Raw genomic sequence first — 16586 nt, 5'->3', positions numbered from 1 at the left:
CCAAAGATGGTTTGACGGGAACCTCTTTTTCTTGTTCTTTCGGGCTCGAAGGTTTCTCTTTTTCAACAGTTTCCTTTTCTGTTGGTGATTTTACTTTCTCCTCAGGTGTGACCTCTTCTACCTTGTCCTTAAGTTCCGCAGTCGGAGAGGGCACCTTGTCTGTAATTGGTTTCTTTTCTGAAATTTCCTTTTCGTCCTTAGGGCTTAAAGGTTTTAATGCATCGTGTTCAAGTTTCTCGATGGGAGATGGGGTCTTTTCGCTAACAAGCGTTTCCTTCTTGATGTCTTTGATTTCCATGATAGGCGAAGGCTCCTTTTCAGTGACAGTCTTTTCAGGCAAATCCTTTGCTTTATCCTTAGGACTAGAAGGTTTCTCTGGCTCGGGTTCAACTTTGTCGACGGGTGTCGGCTCCGGCTGTGCAGGTTTTTCACCTTCCTTTTCTTGTGTAACAACATCTTTTGTGGGCGATGGTGCTTTGTCCAAAGATGGTTTGACGGGAACCTCTTTTTCTTGTTCTTTCGGGCTCGAAGGTTTCTCTTTTTCAACAGTTTCCTTTTCTGTTGGTGATTTTACTTTCTCCTCAGGTGTAACCTCTTCTACCTTGTCCTTAAGGTCCTCAGTCGGAGAGGGCACCTTGTCTGTAATTGGTTTCTTTTCTGAAATTTCCTTTTCGTCCTTAGGGCTTAAAGGTTTTAATGCATCGGGTTCAAGTTTCTCGATGGGAGATGGGGTCTTTTCGCTAACAAGCGTTTCCTTCTTGATGTCTTTGATTTCCATGATAGGCGAAGGCTCCTTTTCAGTGACAGTCTTTTCAGGCAAATCCTTTGCTTTATCCTTAGGACTAGAAGGTTTCTCTGGCTCGGGTTCAACTTTGTCGACGGGTGTGGGCTCCGGCTGTTCAGGTTTTTCACCTTCCTTTTCTTGTGTAACAACATCTTTTGTGGGCGATGGTGCTTTGTCCAAAGATGGTTTGACGGGAACCTCTTTTTCTTGTTCTTTCGGGCTCGAAGGTTTCTCTTTTTCAACAGTTTCCTTTTCTGTTGGTGATTTTACTTTCTCCTCAGGTGTGACCTCTTCTACCTTGTCCTTAAGTTCCGCAGTCGGAGAGGGCACCTTGTCTGTAATTGGTTTCTTTTCTGAAATTTCCTTTTCGTCCTTAGGGCTTAAAGGTTTTAATGCATCTTGTTCAAGTTTCTCGATGGGAGATGGGGTCTTTTCGCTAACAAGCGTTTCCTTCTTGATGTCTTTGATTTCCATGATAGGCGAAGGCTCCTTTTCAGTGACAGTCTTTTCAGGCAAATCCTTTGCTTTATCCTTAATACTAGAAGGTTTCTCTGGCTCGGGTTCAACTTTGTCGACGGGTGTCGGCTCCGGCTGTGCAGGTTTTTCACCTTCCTTTTCTTGTGTAACAACATCTTTTGTGGGCGATGGTGCTTTGTCCAAAGATGGTTTGACGGGAACCTCTTTTTCTTGTTCTTTCGGGCTCGAAGGTTTCTCTTTTTCAACAGTTTCCTTTTCTGTTGGTGATTTTACTTTCCTCTCAGGTGTAACCTCTTCTACCTTGTCCTTAAGGTCCTCAGTCGGAGAGGGCACCTTGTCTGTAATTGGTTTCTTTTCTGAAATTTCCTTTTCGTCCTTAGGGCTTAAAGGTTTTAATGCATCGGGTTCAAGTTTCTCGATGGGAGATGGGGTCTTTTCGCTAACAAGCGTTTCCTTCTTGATTTCTTTGATTTCCGCGATAGGCGAAGGCTCCTTTTCAGTGACAGTCGTTTCTGGCAATTCCTTTGCTTTATCCTTAGGACTAGAAGGTTTCTCTGGCTCGGGTTCAACTTTGTCGACGGGTGTCGGCTCCGGCTGTGCAGGTTTTTCACCTTCCTTTTCTTGTGTAACAACATCTTTTGTGGGCGATGGTGCTTTGTCCATAGATGGTTTGACGGGAACCTCTTTTTCTTGTTCTTTCGGGCTCGAAGGTTTCTCTTTTTCAACAGTTTCCTTTTCTGTTGGTGATTTTACTTTCTCCTCAGGTGTGACCTCTTCTACCTTGTCCTTAAGGTCCTCAGTCGGAGAGGGCACCTTGTCTGTAATTGGTTTCTTTTCTGAAATTTCCTTTTCGTCCTTAGGGCTTAAAGGTTTTAATGCATCGGGTTCAAGTTTCTCGATGGGAGATGGGGTCTTTTCGCTAACAAGCGTTTCCTTCTTGATTTCTTTGATTTCCTCGATAGGCGAAGGCTCCTTTTTAGTGACAGTCGTTTCTGGCAATTCCTTTGCTTTATCCTTAGGACTAGAAGGTTTCTCTGGCTCGGGTTCAACTTTGTCGACGGGTGTCGGCTCCGGCTGTGCAGGTTTTTCACCTTCTTTTTCCTTTGTCACATCTTTTGTGGGCGATGGTGCTTTATCCAGAGATGGTTTGACGGGAACCTCTTTTTCTTGTTCTTTCGGGCTCGAAGGTTTCTCTTTTTCAACAGTTTCCTTTTCTGTTGGTGATTTTACTTTCTCCTCAGGTGTGACCTCTTCTACCTTGTCCTTAAGGTCCTCAGTCGGAGAGGGCACCTTGTCTGTAATTGGTTTCTTTTCTGAAATTTCCTTTTCGTCCTTAGGGCTTAAAGGTTTTAATGCATCGGGTTCAAGTTTCTCGATGGGAGATGGGGTCTTTTCGCTAACTAGCGTTTCCTTCTTGATTTCTTTGATTTCCGCGATAGGCGAAGGCTCCTTTTCAGTGACAGTCTTTTCTGGCAATTCTTTTACTTTATCCTTAGGACTAGAAGGTTTCTCTGGCTCGGGTTCAACTTTGTCGACGGGTGTCGGCTCCGGCTGTGCAGGTTTTTCACCTTCTTTTTCCTTTGTCACATCTTTTGTGGGCGATGATGCTTTATCCACAGATGGTTTGACGGGAACCTCTTTTTCTTGTTCTTTCGGGCTCGAAGGTTTTTCTTTTTCAACAGTTTCCTTTTCTGTTGGTGATTTTACTTTCTCCTCAGGTGTGACCTCTTCTACCTTGTCCTTAAGGTCCTCAGTCGGAGAGGGCACCTTGTCTGTAATTGGTTTCTTTTCTGAAATTTCCTTTTCGTCCTTAGGGCTTAAAGGTTTTAATGCATCGTGTTCAAGTTTCTCGATGGGAGATGGGGTCTTTTCGCTAACAAGCGTTTCCTTCTTGATGTCTTTGATTTCCATGATAGGCGAAGGCTCCTTTTCAGTGACAGTCTTTTCAGGCAAATCCTTTGCTTTATCCTTAGGACTAGAAGGTTTCTCTGGCTCGGGTTCAACTTTGTCGACGGGTGTCGGCTCCGGCTGTGCAGGTTTTTCACCTTCCTTTTCTTGTGTAACAACATCTTTTGTGGGCGTTGGTGCTTTATCCACAGATGGTTTGACGGGAACCTCCTTTTCTTGTTCTTTCGGGCTCGAAGGTTTCTCTTTTTCAACAGTTTCCTTTTCCGTTGGTGTTTTTACTTTCTCCTCAGGTGTGACTTCTTCTACCTTGTCCTTAAGGTCCTCAGTCGGAGAGGGCACCTTGTCTGTAATTGGTTTCTTTTCTGAAATTTCCTTTTCGTCCTTAGGGCTTAAAGGTTTTAATGCATCGGGTTCAAGTTTCTCGATGGGAGATGGGGTCTTTTCGCTAACAAGCGTTTCCTTCTTGATTTCTTTGATTTCCGCGATAGGCGAAGGCTCCTTTTCAGTGACAGTCGTTTCTGGCAATTCCTTTGCTTTATCCTTAGGACTAGAAGGTTTCTCTGGCTCGGGTTCAACTTTGTCGACGGGTGTCGGCTCCGGCTGTGCAGGTTTTTCACCTTCCTTTTCTTGTGTAACAACATCTTTTGTGGGCGATGGTGCTTTGTCCATAGATGGTTTGACGGGAACCTCTTTTTCTTGTTCTTTCGGGCTCGAAGGTTTCTCTTTTTCAACAGTTTCCTTTTCTGTTGGTGATTTTACTTTCTCCTCAGGTGTGACCTCTTCTACCTTGTCCTTAAGGTCCTCAGTCGGAGAGGGCACCTTGTCTGTAATTGGTTTCTTTTCTGAAATTTCCTTTTCGTCCTTAGGGCTTAAAGGTTTTAATGCATCGGGTTCAAGTTTCTCGATGGGAGATGGGGTCTTTTCGCTAACAAGCGTTTCCTTCTTGATTTCTTTGATTTCCTCGATAGGCGAAGGCTCCTTTTTAGTGACAGTCGTTTCTGGCAATTCCTTTGCTTTATCCTTAGGACTAGAAGGTTTCTCTGGCTCGGGTTCAACTTTGTCGACGGGTGTCGGCTCCGGCTGTGCAGGTTTTTCACCTTCTTTTTCCTTTGTCACATCTTTTGTGGGCGATGGTGCTTTATCCATAGATGGTTTGACGGGAACCTCTTTTTCTTGTTCTTTCGGGCTCGAAGGTTTCTCTTTTTCAACAGTTTCCTTTTCTGTTGGTGATTTTACTTTCTCCTCAGGTGTGACCTCTTCTACCTTGTCCTTAAGGTCCTCAGTCGGAGAGGGCACCTTGTCTGTAATTGGTTTCTTTTCTGAAATTTCCTTTTCGTCCTTAGGGCTTAAAGGTTTTAATGCATCGGGTTCAAGTTTCTCGATGGGAGATGGGGTCTTTTCGCTTACAAGCGTTTCCTTCTTGATTTCTTTGATTTCCGCGATAGGCGAAGGCTCCTTTTCAGTGACAGTCGTTTCTGGCAATTCCTTTGCTTTATCCTTAGGACTAGAAGGTTTTTCTGGCTCGGGTTCAACTTTGTCGACGGGTGTCGGCTCCGGCTGTGCAGGTTTTTCATCTTCTTTTCCCTTTGTCACATCTTTTGTGGGCGATGGTGCTTTATCCACAGATGGTTTGACGGGAACCTCTTTTTCTTGTTCTTTCGGGCTCGAAGGTTTCTCTTTTTCAACAGTTTCCTTTTCTGTTGGTGATTTTACTTTCTCCTCAGGTGTGACCTCTTCTACCTTGTCCTTAAGGTCCTCAGTCGGAGAGGGCACCTTTTCTGTAATTGGTTTCTTTTCTGAAATTTCCTTTTCGTCCTTAGGGCTTAAAGGTTTTAATGCATCGGGTTCAAGTTTCTCGATGGGAGATGGGGTCTTTTCGCTAACAAGCGTTTCCTTCTTGATTTCTTTGATTTCCGCGATAGGCGAAGGCTCCTTTTCAGTGACAGTCGTTTCTGGCAATTCCTTTGCTTTATCCTTAGGACTAGAAGGTTTCTCTGGCTCGGGTTCAACTTTGTCGACGGGTGTCGGCTCCGGCTGTGCAGGTTTTTCATCTTCTTTTTCCTTTGTCACATCTTTTGTGGGCGATGGTGCTTTATCCACAGATGGTTTGACGGGAACCTCTTTTTCTTGTTCTTTCGGGCTCGAAGGTTTCTCTTTTTCAACAGTTTCCTTTCCTGTTGGTGATTTTACTTTCTCCTCAGGTGTGACCTCTTCTACCTTGTCCTTAAGGTCCTCAGTCGGAGAGGGCACCTTGTCTGTAATTGGTTTCTTTTCTGAAATTTCCTTTTCGTCCTTAGGGCTTAAAGGTTTTAATGCATCGGGTTCAAGTTTCTCGATGGGAGATGGGGTCTTTTCGCTTACAAGCGTTTCCTTCTTGATTTCTTTGATTTCCGCGATAGGCGAAGGCTCCTTTTCAGTGACAGTCGTTTCTGGCAATTCCTTTGCTTTATCCTTAGGACTAGAAGGTTTCTCTGGCTCGGGTTCAACTTTGTCGACGGGTGTCGGCTCCGGCTGTGCAGGTTTTTCATCTTCTTTTCCCTTTGTCACATCTTTTGTGGGCGATGGTGCTTTATCCACAGATGGTTTGACGGGAACCTCTTTTTCTTGTTCTTTCGGGCTCGAAGGTTTCTCTTTTTCAACAGTTTCCTTTTCTGTTGGTGATTTTACTTTCTCCTCAGGTGTGACCTCTTCTACCTTGTCCTTAAGGTCCTCAGTCGGAGAGGGCACCTTTTCTGTAATTGGTTTCTTTTCTGAAATTTCCTTTTCGTCCTTAGGGCTTAAAGGTTTTAATGCATCGGGTTCAAGTTTCTCGATGGGAGATGGGGTCTTTTCGCTAACAAGCGTTTCCTTCTTGATTTCTTTGATTTCCGCGATAGGCGAAGGCTCCTTTTCAGTGACAGTCGTTTCTGGCAATTCCTTTGCTTTATCCTTAGGACTAGAAGGTTTCTCTGGCTCGGGTTCAACTTTGTCGACGGGTGTCGGCTCCGGCTGTGCAGGTTTTTCACCTTCTTTTTCCTTTGTCACATCTTTTGTGGGCGATGGTGCTTTATCCAGAGATGGTTTGACGGGAACCTCTTTTTCTTGTTCTTTCGGGCTCGAAGGTTTCTCTTTTTCAACAGTTTCCTTTTCCGTTGGTGTTTTTACTTTCTCCTCAGGTGTGACTTCTTCTACCTTGTCCTTAAGGTCCTCAGTCGGAGAGGGCACCTTGTCTGTAATTGGTTTCTTTTCTGAAATTTCCTTTTCGTCCTTAGGGCTTAAAGGTTTTAATGCATCGGGTTCAAGTTTCTCGATGGGAGATGGGGTCTTTTCGCTAACAAGCGTTTCCTTCTTGATTTCTTTGATTTCCGCGATAGGCGAAGGCTCCTTTTCAGTGACAGTCGTTTCTGGCAATTCCTTTGCTTTATCCTTAGGACTAGAAGGTTTCTCTGGCTCGGGTTCAACTTTGTCGACGGGTGTCGGCTCCGGCTGTGCAGGTTTTTCATCTTCTTTTTCCTTTGTCACATCTTTTGTGGGCGATGGTGCTTTATCCACAGATGGTTTGACGGGAACCGCTTTTTCTTGTTCTTTCGGGCTCGAAGGTTTCTCGTTTTCAACAGTTTCCTTTTCTGTTGGTGATTTTACTTTCTCCTCAGGTGTGACCTCTTCTACCTTGTCCTTAAGGTCCTCAGTCGGAGAGGGCACCTTGTCTGTAATTGGTTTCTTTTCTGAAATTTCCTTTTCGTCCTTAGGGCTTAAAGGTTTTAATGCATCGGGTTCAAGTTTCTCGATGGAAGATGGGGTCTTTTCGCTAACAAGCGTTTCCTTCTTGATGTCTTTGATTTCCATGATAGGCGAAGGCTCCTTTTCAGTGACAGTCTTTTCAGGCAAATCCTTTGCTTTATCCTTAGGACTAGAAGGTTTCTCTGGCTCGGGTTCAACTTTGTCGACGGGTGTCGGCTCCGGCTGTGCAGGTTTTTCACCTTCCTTTTCCTTTGTCACATCTTTTGTGGGCGATGGTGCTTTGTCCAAAAATGGTTTGACGGGAACCTCTTTTTCTTGTTCTTTCGGGCTCGAAGGTTTTTCTTTTTCAACAGTTTCCTTTTCTGTTGGTGTTTTTACTTTCTCCTTAGGTGTGACCTCTTCTACCTTGTCCTTAAGGTCCTCAGTCGGAGAGGGGACCTTGTCTGTAATTGGTTTCTTTTCTGAAATTTCCTTTTCGTCCTTAGGGCTTAAAGGTTTTAATGCATCGGGTTCAAGTTTCTCGATGGGAGATGGGGTCTTTTCGCTAACAAGCGTTTCCTTCTTGATGTCTTTGATTTCCATGATAGGCGAAGGCTCCTTTTCAGTGACAGTCTTTTCAGGCAAATCCTTTGCTTTATCCTTAGGACTAGAAGGTTTCTCTGGCTCGGGTTCAACTTTGTCGACGGGTGTCGGCTCCGGCTGTGCAGGTTTTTCACCTTCCTTTTCTTGTGTAACAACATCTTTTGTGGGAGATGGTGCTTTGGCCAAAGCTGGTGTGACGGGAACTTCTTCTGTTTGATCTTTTGGGCCCAAGGGTTTATCTTTTTCAGTTATTTGCTTGGATTTTTTGTGTGACTCTATACTTTCTAGTTTTTCTTTTTCTCTTCCGATTTCAGAATATTTTTCGTCTTTGTGATCTTTTTCTAATAATTCATGGGATTTTATGGAAGTTAAAGTTTGGTCACTCTTAATATCCCCCTTCATAGCCCTTACGTCTCTTAATATTTCACTTTTCAATTGCGTTCGGATCTGTTTTATATTAATTAATGTCTTATTCAAATTTATGGTTTTTGTAGATGTTATAAATATTGTTATTACTTTTTCGTTTAACTCCTTGTTACTAGCTTTATTGTAATCATATAAAAAGATTTTCATTGTTTTTATATTTTCAATTTCATTGTTACTTAAAATTATTTCAGTTTTAGTCTTTACAGTTTTTTTCAGTTTTCTCGTATTATCTCTCGGGTTTAAATAGACTTCTTTAATTGTTATCGTATTTATTTTCTGTATTATCGTGTTTATTTCATATTTGGTATATTTTTCTTCATTTCTTTCAACAATACTTGTATCTTCCTTAGTATCAAATTCTTTTAATATACTATCCTCATCTTCAATATCTGCAAAAGTTGTATTTCCATCCAGTGTTGTGGTTGATGTGCCATCAAGGTAGACATCAGTTACCGATATAATTGTTAAAGTTTGAACTTTTCGGAAATGACCATATATATCAGCGTATTTTGTCTTTACCGTTTTTGTAACTGTTGTTCTGGTTACAGCTATTTGTTTCAGTATAATTTTTTCCGTTTTTACTATAACATTTTCTTCAGGTTCACTGAAGATTGTGTAGTTTTTCAGAATCGATTGAAAATCTTCATCAAATGCAAGTAGTTCTTGCATATAATTTTCATAAATTTCAAATCCTCGTGGAATCGAAGAGTCCTCAATCTTATCCTCAAGTTTTGTTGAAGGTTTAGCAGCAGGGAGAATATCAGATTTTATTTTGTTTTCAGTTTGTTTGTCACCGTCGTCTTGTTCTACAGATTTTTCAGATTTTTTTGTAAATAATCCTTTCGCTTTACTTATTTTTTCATCAAATTTATTCATAAAACTACTTATCATCGATTTGCTTTCTTTTTTCTTCTCATCGATTTTTGAAATTTTTTGATCATCTTCTTCAATTTTACGACTTTTCTCATCGGCTTTTGGAGACTTCTTATGTTTTTCTAAACCTACTTGCTTTTCATCAAGTTTGTCAGAAATAGGAACTGCAACATCTTTGATACTTTTTATTATATCTGGACTGGATTTTTCTTTTAGTTTACCAGTATCCGTCGTAACTTGTTTTTTATCTCGGTCCTTTTGTTCAACTATTTTAATTTTATCTTCTACTTTTCTTTCTTCAGCAACAAATTCCTTTTCAAGAACTTGACTGAGAGATGCGTCCACTTCAGTAGCAGCTGTTTCGATGGTGGTAACTTTTTTTGCATCATGGGTCTCAACTGAAGATTGTGTTGTTGATGGCTCGTCTTCAGTTTGTTTTTGTTGAGTTGTTCTTATATCAGTTTCACTTAACATTTGTTGTGATTTGTCACTTAATGATAACTCTCCTTTCTTTTTTAGATCCGTTATTTTTTCTTCAAGCCTTTCTAAAGTTTTAGCGGTTTCCAAAGTCCCACTTAACCTTCTCTCAGACTCAATGTCATCTTTTGGCAAAGATTTCATTGGCTCTAAAATGTCTATCTGATCTAAACTATCAGTGCTAACATCTTGCTCATATGCTGTCAATTTAGTATGAATTCCATTTACTTCAGTTGTAAATTTTTCATCAATGTCTTTCTGGATTAAAATATCTTTGCTGTCGGTGATTTCTCTTTTAATTCTTTTTCCGTCACTAAGAATAGTTTTATCAGTAGCATCACTTACATCTTCAGAAGTCGTAGACCTTAAAGGACTTCCTTCTTTCTTATGTTTACCAATATCTGTGTGGTCTCTTTCAGTAAAAATAAACTTTTTAGTGGCCTCGATGGATTCACTTTCTATATGTAAGGTAGAAAATAGTTCTGGTGATTTTCTAAGCATAGGAGATTTTTCTGCTATAAGTTCATCAAGACTTTTATCTGATTTTAGGACTTCAGCTACATCAGCCACAATTTTTTCAACATCTTTTGGACTAAGTATAGGTTTTTCAATTTTTTCTAATTTACTAGCCTCCTCTATTTCTTTTTCAACATCTTCTGGAATAGATGGAATCTTTTCAGGCATTGTAGAAATTTCCTCGATGACGAGAATTTCATCCTTTATGGGAGAGTGAACAGTTGTTATATGGGTTTCCCTTAACTTTTCAGTATATTGACTATAAGGATACTCTTGTACATCGTATTCTTTAACTGGTGCTAGTTCTTCCTTTCCTGCTAAAATAGTCTTATTTATTTTATCTTGGTAAATAGGTGATTCTGGCGCTGAGCCTGGAGTTACAGTGACTAGTTCAGCATGTGAAGGACGTTGAACAGTTTTGATTATAACATCATCCAAGATGGCTTTTTTATCCTTAGAAATTTCAATTGTGTGTTTATCTCGGAGAGCTAAATCCCTAGGAATTTCATGGTCGATTAAAAGATCTGACTTTCGTTTGTATTCCTCATCTATTGGAGTTTTCTTCTCTTCGTATGTGCGGTAATCGACTTCTTCGTGTAAAGGTAAATCCGCAACTTCATCTGGTGTTTTTACAATATCTCTAATAGCCACAGGCTGAGTAACGACTTTCTTACTTTTTTCAAATGGTTGATGAAAATCTACAAGAGTTTGAGGAGGAAATACTTCCTTTGTTTCTTCCTTAATATATTTTTCTTCTACTTGTTCTTTTATTTCGTCTAAAGTAATTCGTTCATCCTCAGGTAAAGTAGGTGCGGTGGTAGCACCGGACTCAATAGTTGTAGAAACTTTTTCATCTGGATGAGATTCGTGAACAATATTATCCATTGAATCTTTTGGCTTCGTGATTCCACTTTTACTATCAGTCTTCTTTTCACTACTTATATCTTGTTTCTCTTCTAAACTCACTGAATGTTCTTTAGATTCTAATTCTTTGGTCTCTTTTTCTGATATAATTTTTGGTTTCATTAATTCTTCAATTTTCTTATCTTTCAGACTTAAATTTATAGAACCTACTTTATCCTTCTCAGATTCTTCCTTATCTTTTTTATGTTTCTGTAATTCATCTTCTTTCTCATGACTACTTTCGCGGTCTGCTATAGATTCTTCAGTATATTGATCAACTTCTTCTTTTTCAATGATAAGATATTCTTCTTCAAATTCTCCATCAACAGTTGTTTCAGTTTTAGTGTCATCTAATATACATGTTATTTTTTCAATATCAGATCGTCCAACGTATTCAATTTTTTCTTCGGCTTCACTATCTCTATTAAATACTGCCTCGATCTCTCTTACAATTTCTTGTTCTTCTCTATCATCCAATTCTTGCTGTTTAATATCATCAAGTGAAGTATCTTCATCAGATTTTTTAGCATCTTTTAATATATCCTCATAATTAACTCTTTGTAGGCCTTTTATTTTTGATGATTCAGATTTTACTGATTTTAGAGTTTTTGTAGGACTTTTTGCTGCTTTTAGACCTTTAATTGGAGATCCAAGCGGTCTAGGTCTACGAGAAATTGGTTCACGCTTAGGTTTTGGTTCTTTCTTATCAGGTACCTTTGTCGTTGGTTCTCTTTTCGGAGAAGCTTGTTTGTACTTTGATTCTGCTACACGCCTGTTGTTCGCTTCTTTTGTGCTTTTAGCAGGAGTACTTCCTGGGCTTAATTTTCTTATTTTTCCTTTAATTTTATCTTTTACCATTGTTGTTGCCCTTGTATCTGAAATTTTTTTTGGTGTCGTTGGAGGTGATTTCTTTTCATCTGCCAAACTTTTTTTCTCCGGGATACTTTTCTTCTCTACTGTTTTCTGGAGTATTCTTTGACTCACTTTACTCTTTGGTACTGAAGCTGTAATATCAGGTTTCGTTCTTTCATGTTTCTTTTTATAATCGAATTTTATTTTATCGCTTTCAGATCGTTTAACTTCACTCTGTTTAAATGCAGTATCTTTTCCGTCATCTGACTTTTCAGTCCGCTTAATCTTTTTGTCAATAATTTTTTTCTTTGCCTCTTTTTTTTTCGACATACTATCTATTACATTATTTTCAAATTGGTTAATTTTATCGTCTATCTTTGTATCAACTCTAGCAGTAATGGCTTCATTTAGAACGGATTCTATTTTCTTTTCTTCTCCGTCTACTAATTCATTCAAAAGTTTATTGTCAATAATATTTTTTGAATCTGTTTCATCTTTAATAAACTTGTGTGAGGTGTCTGATTCCATAATTTTATCTTCTTTCTTTTCTGTGATTATACTTTTTTCTTTCTGGCCTTTACTTAAAACTGTTTTGGTGGATTTTGGAACCGTTGTTGTTGTTGCCGGCAGTGGAGCCGTAGCAGTCATCTGTCTTCCTGTGTATGTAGGATATTGCAAAAATTCTAAGTGTTTTAACTTTTCAAGACCTTCAAATATTTTATGTTGGGGCGTTGAGCCTGGAAACATTATCCTCGTAATTGTATCGTCTGGATTTGCAGGTCGCCATACCAGAAGGGCACATATCGACACTAAATTTGGAATTGGAAAATTGAACTGTCCTGATATTTTTGCACTTTCAAATAACTTTTGTTCACTATTATGCCATTTTTTAAGAAACTCTCGCACATATTTGGAGTCCTTGGACGGATTAAGCACGTACATATCTAAAGTTCCTGCGGAAAGAAAAAATAATTATTATTTCCTACTATTCAAAAGTTTTCTACTTCTATATCAAAATAAATAAATAAAGGAAGTGTAAAGTAGTAATAAGAATAAGTCGTGGTGGCCTGGAGGTTAAAGGCCCGCCTCTCATACGTGAGTGCGCGGGTTCGAAACCTGGCAAGTATCAATGTGATATTTTTCGAGTCATATGTACTTTCTAAGAGTATTGAGACACCACTGACGGATGGTGAAGTTCGCGAGGAAACCTGGTCTTATAATTTCAATTTATAAAATTGAAACCGCCAACCCGTCTTAAGCAAGCGTGGTGATTAAGGTTCTAAACTTCTCCATGAGGGAAAAGGCCTTTGCTCAGTAGTGGGCTCCGATAGGCTGACGATGATGATGAAAGTAATAAATAGTTTAAATAACATTGCAGATGAATATTTCATTACTTTAGCACACAACTCAAACTAAAAATATCCTACAAAAACTGTACTTAAATGATTTGGTATTTTTTAGTTTAGCATATAAAAATAACATAAAGCTTTAAAACGAAAATAATCATTATTAATAAAGTACATACAGCGCATCTGGTTTTTGTAAAATACACAGTTTATTTTCTAAGATGGAATGAAGAGTTTGTTTCTAAACAAGTATTATTATAGACAAATATACGAGCTATGGCATTATTGTTAATAGTTTCGTCATATTAAGAAAAGTGCAGGAGAATCCAAACTAATGAATTTTGGCGCCACTAACAAGAACGCGGGGTTTAATATATCATAATTAGGTATATCGAGTATCGTAACTTGAGTCACCAGTCTTAAAAAAATCAATAGACCTAAGAATTAAATGAATAGGACCAAATTGTTTTCTCTGAATGGTCCTTAAAAAGCTGGAATGGACAACAATTCCATTTATTTATTATTTTAACAACCAAGCCCACTTCCAGATTCTTAGCTGGTTTTGTGGAGAAATCCAAAATTCTAATTGGAGTACACAGCTTAGATGCTTCAACGTAAACACAAAATAACGACTAATAATAGAAAGAACTAGTAATTAGTATTTTTTCCTCGATCATGACCTAAAACATGCCATTTAATTACTACTTTAAGTCAAACTTTAATGGCGTGTTTTTGATCTCTGTTTATCAATCATAATCAATGGTAATTGGCTTTTGGCTTTCATAAGGTGTTATTGAAACCAAAGATAACAGTACAATAGTTGAACAGCAGGCAGTGGAAACATTGTGACCATGGTTTTTGGCACATTCTGTATTGTGGATTTATCACTCATGAGTTCATGATTTTTGGTTTTATTTTCATAAAACATTGCATAAGTAGGCGTTCATAAAGAATTTTAATTTTCTACATTGTCTAACAAGTACTTTGTTGTTTTCAAAAATAAGCTTTTCAAAAAGTGTACAGATGAGACGTACCATGTCCAACTTTATGGTATAAATTTATTGGTTCAGGACTTCTATAGCAGTGTTGGGGCTTAAGATTTATGTGTCTGAGATCAGTCATCATATCGGAGCCTGTTTGAAGCAGAGAAACCAGTAGAGGATCTGCGTCTTTGTCCCCGTCTGGACTAGCCAGCGCTCGACGTTCCTGTAAATATAAATACAAAGTAAACCTATAGTTATAGCCACAATCAGTGTTTCATTTTGAGAAATTGTAATCTTTTCTATTTACCTAGATTGATACTTAGATTCTCAAAAGGTGAACAGGAACTTGTACTTACTTCAAGGTTGCAGAAGAAATGTCCGATTTGTGGGTAAACGCTGGCGGTGGCTTTGCGATGCAGTACGGAAGCCATCCCAGAGACGGAGCAATTGTTTATTCTTGTGAATAATACAGCGTCCAGACGATCCAAGTGACGAGCAAAATCCCACCAACAGGCTTTGCGGGAAAACCCTCCGTCGACTGAAATTTTCGTACAAATCTGTTATTTTCAATCCCACTTTTTAATGTTAATTGAATACATAAATGTTTATTGAAATATTTGTTGTAACAAAATCAAATATTTTTTATGACTGTATTGATTAAAACAAAATTAAATTTATTAAAACTGATAAGTCGAGAAAGTTGCTTGTAAGGAGTAAAGAAAGAGTCCAAGACTTAAAATATAAAGACATTTTCGAGACACTTCTATCTTAACATCAGTCCCAAAAGAGAATGAAAAGAATGGACATACTCGTATGGAACAAGATTCTAAGTCATTACATGCTTACATTATTCTAGCCTGTCAGATGTCACTTAGTGTTTTCCAGATATAATTGTAATTGAGTGCTGTCGCTCTAATTTCTGTGCTCTACAGTGAGTACGTTGATTAATTTATTCTATGCAACACAATCAACATTTACATATACATTATATTCTGCGCGGATTGATAGACTGCTCACAGAAAACTTATCAACTGTTTCCTCATTCTCTACGTTGGAAGAATTTTTTCCTTCTCAAATTAAGAACGTTCTAATGACCCCCTTAGAAATCATCGGTAGTAAATACGTTAGTGTTTCAAGGAATTGATTTAACAATCGATTCCCTCGCTTTTGTTTAATAGTCAATTCTAACATATTCTATACTGTTATCTCGTCAAATCTTATAAACAATATTGAAACAAGCGCTCCTCATGATTGACGTCTTTGCCATGTTTCGTTGTAATACTTGAAAATGCTCCGTATGTAGTGTTGTCCTGCATATTTTGGAGTAAGACTATTAACGTCAATTAGTCACGTCAATTATGAAACAAAAACGAAGCTATCATCAAAACCGAAGAGAATTCTTTTTTAGGAATTTTATTGTTACTTTTACAGAAACTGACTTCATTAGCGACGTAATTTTTAATCTGTTTTTATTTTTCCTATAAAAGAAAACTGTCATTTTTAATCATTCGGAATAAACAAAGTCTATCGAAAACAAGAATAAATGTTTTTAAAACGTCCATAGCATTATTTATAACATTTTAATGTATGGACTCAAAAAGTTTCTCTTAAAATGTCTCTTTGAGAGCTTGCAGTATTTTGGAGCACGTTACACGATACTCGACGTGAAAGCTCTTTGCTTGACATTAATAAATCTCTACGTAGTAAGTAAATATATGTGTATATGTAGATGAATAATAAGAATAAGAAGAAGAAGACATTTATTTTTATTTATTGAAAATATTTTTTTCTGTTTATACAAGGTTAATGTTCTATTTTAAATCTGGAGAGCGATAATATCAATGGTCCGTAAAGTTATTGAATTTTAGCAAAATTTTAATAAAGGTAAAGATAGATTCCGTCTATAATTTTCTTTAAGAAGTAATATTTTCAAATTTAGTTTAGAATTTTGAATTACTTAATTAAATGTGCAATCAATGGATTAATTTCACAGCGTTAATCAGAAGTAAATAAATTAAAATGTTTTAAAATGTTTTTTTTTTTTTACTAAAGAATTTTAAAATAAAAAGTCTGAATCCTCATATTTATTTCAAACTACACAGAATATACAAAACAACAGGAACTAAATATCAAAAAAAATCGCTTTCATTCATTAAAATAAATAAAGAAATAAAACAATTGAATTAAATATCACATAGTAACAATAAACAAAAAACGATATATCGTAAATCTAAAAATAACTATTGTAGTAAACGTTAAGTTGTAAGTTAAAGTCAAATTGTACGGAGAAAAATATGCTTGGCTCACTTCCAAGCTCAGACAAAAGAGCAATTTCAGGCTATACAGATTCATGAGCACAATGAACATAGAAATATTTAGTCTCTACAATTGTGTAATTACGCTCTGATAATAAATATGTATAAATACATGTGGCTATGTTTAAAAGCACAATGACATTCGTATGTAGACACTTTGTATGTAAAATATATTGCATATTTAGTAAGGACTTAAATCCTATACGGAATCGCTTTTTACAGACCTCCTCATGCGAAAAGTTCACGTCTTTACGTGAACGTGAAAGAGTTTCTACGAACCGTGAACACGTTGCTACCGTGTAAAGTGACGTATATTTAAATAATGACCTGTTAAATATACGAGTAAATATTTTACGACCACTTCGGTTATAGAATACTAAACGTAATTCACGTATTTGTTATCATAAAAAGTAAGAGAATGGAA

At 37.8% G+C, this 16586-nt stretch overlaps 1 protein-coding gene across 1 annotated transcript in view; it reads right to left on the bottom strand.

Annotated features, from left to right (window-relative positions):
- LOC116768091 (titin) overlaps window positions 1-16586 on the bottom strand; it is an 80268-nt gene that overhangs the window by 22956 nt on the left and 40726 nt on the right. Inside the window, exons 6-8 of the mRNA XM_061523632.1 lie at window positions 14204-14385; window positions 13899-14070; window positions 23-12471 (exon numbers count right to left, since the gene is read on the bottom strand). Coding sequence (XP_061379616.1) covers window positions 23-12471; window positions 13899-14070; window positions 14204-14385 — 12803 coding nt within the window. The remainder of the gene's footprint in view (window positions 1-22; window positions 12472-13898; window positions 14071-14203; window positions 14386-16586) is intronic.

This window comes from Danaus plexippus, chromosome 19, assembly GCF_018135715.1.
Source record: "Danaus plexippus chromosome 19, MEX_DaPlex, whole genome shotgun sequence".
NCBI lineage: Eukaryota > Metazoa > Arthropoda > Insecta > Lepidoptera > Nymphalidae > Danaus > Danaus plexippus.
This window is presented reverse-complemented; position numbering and strand designations above follow the sequence as displayed.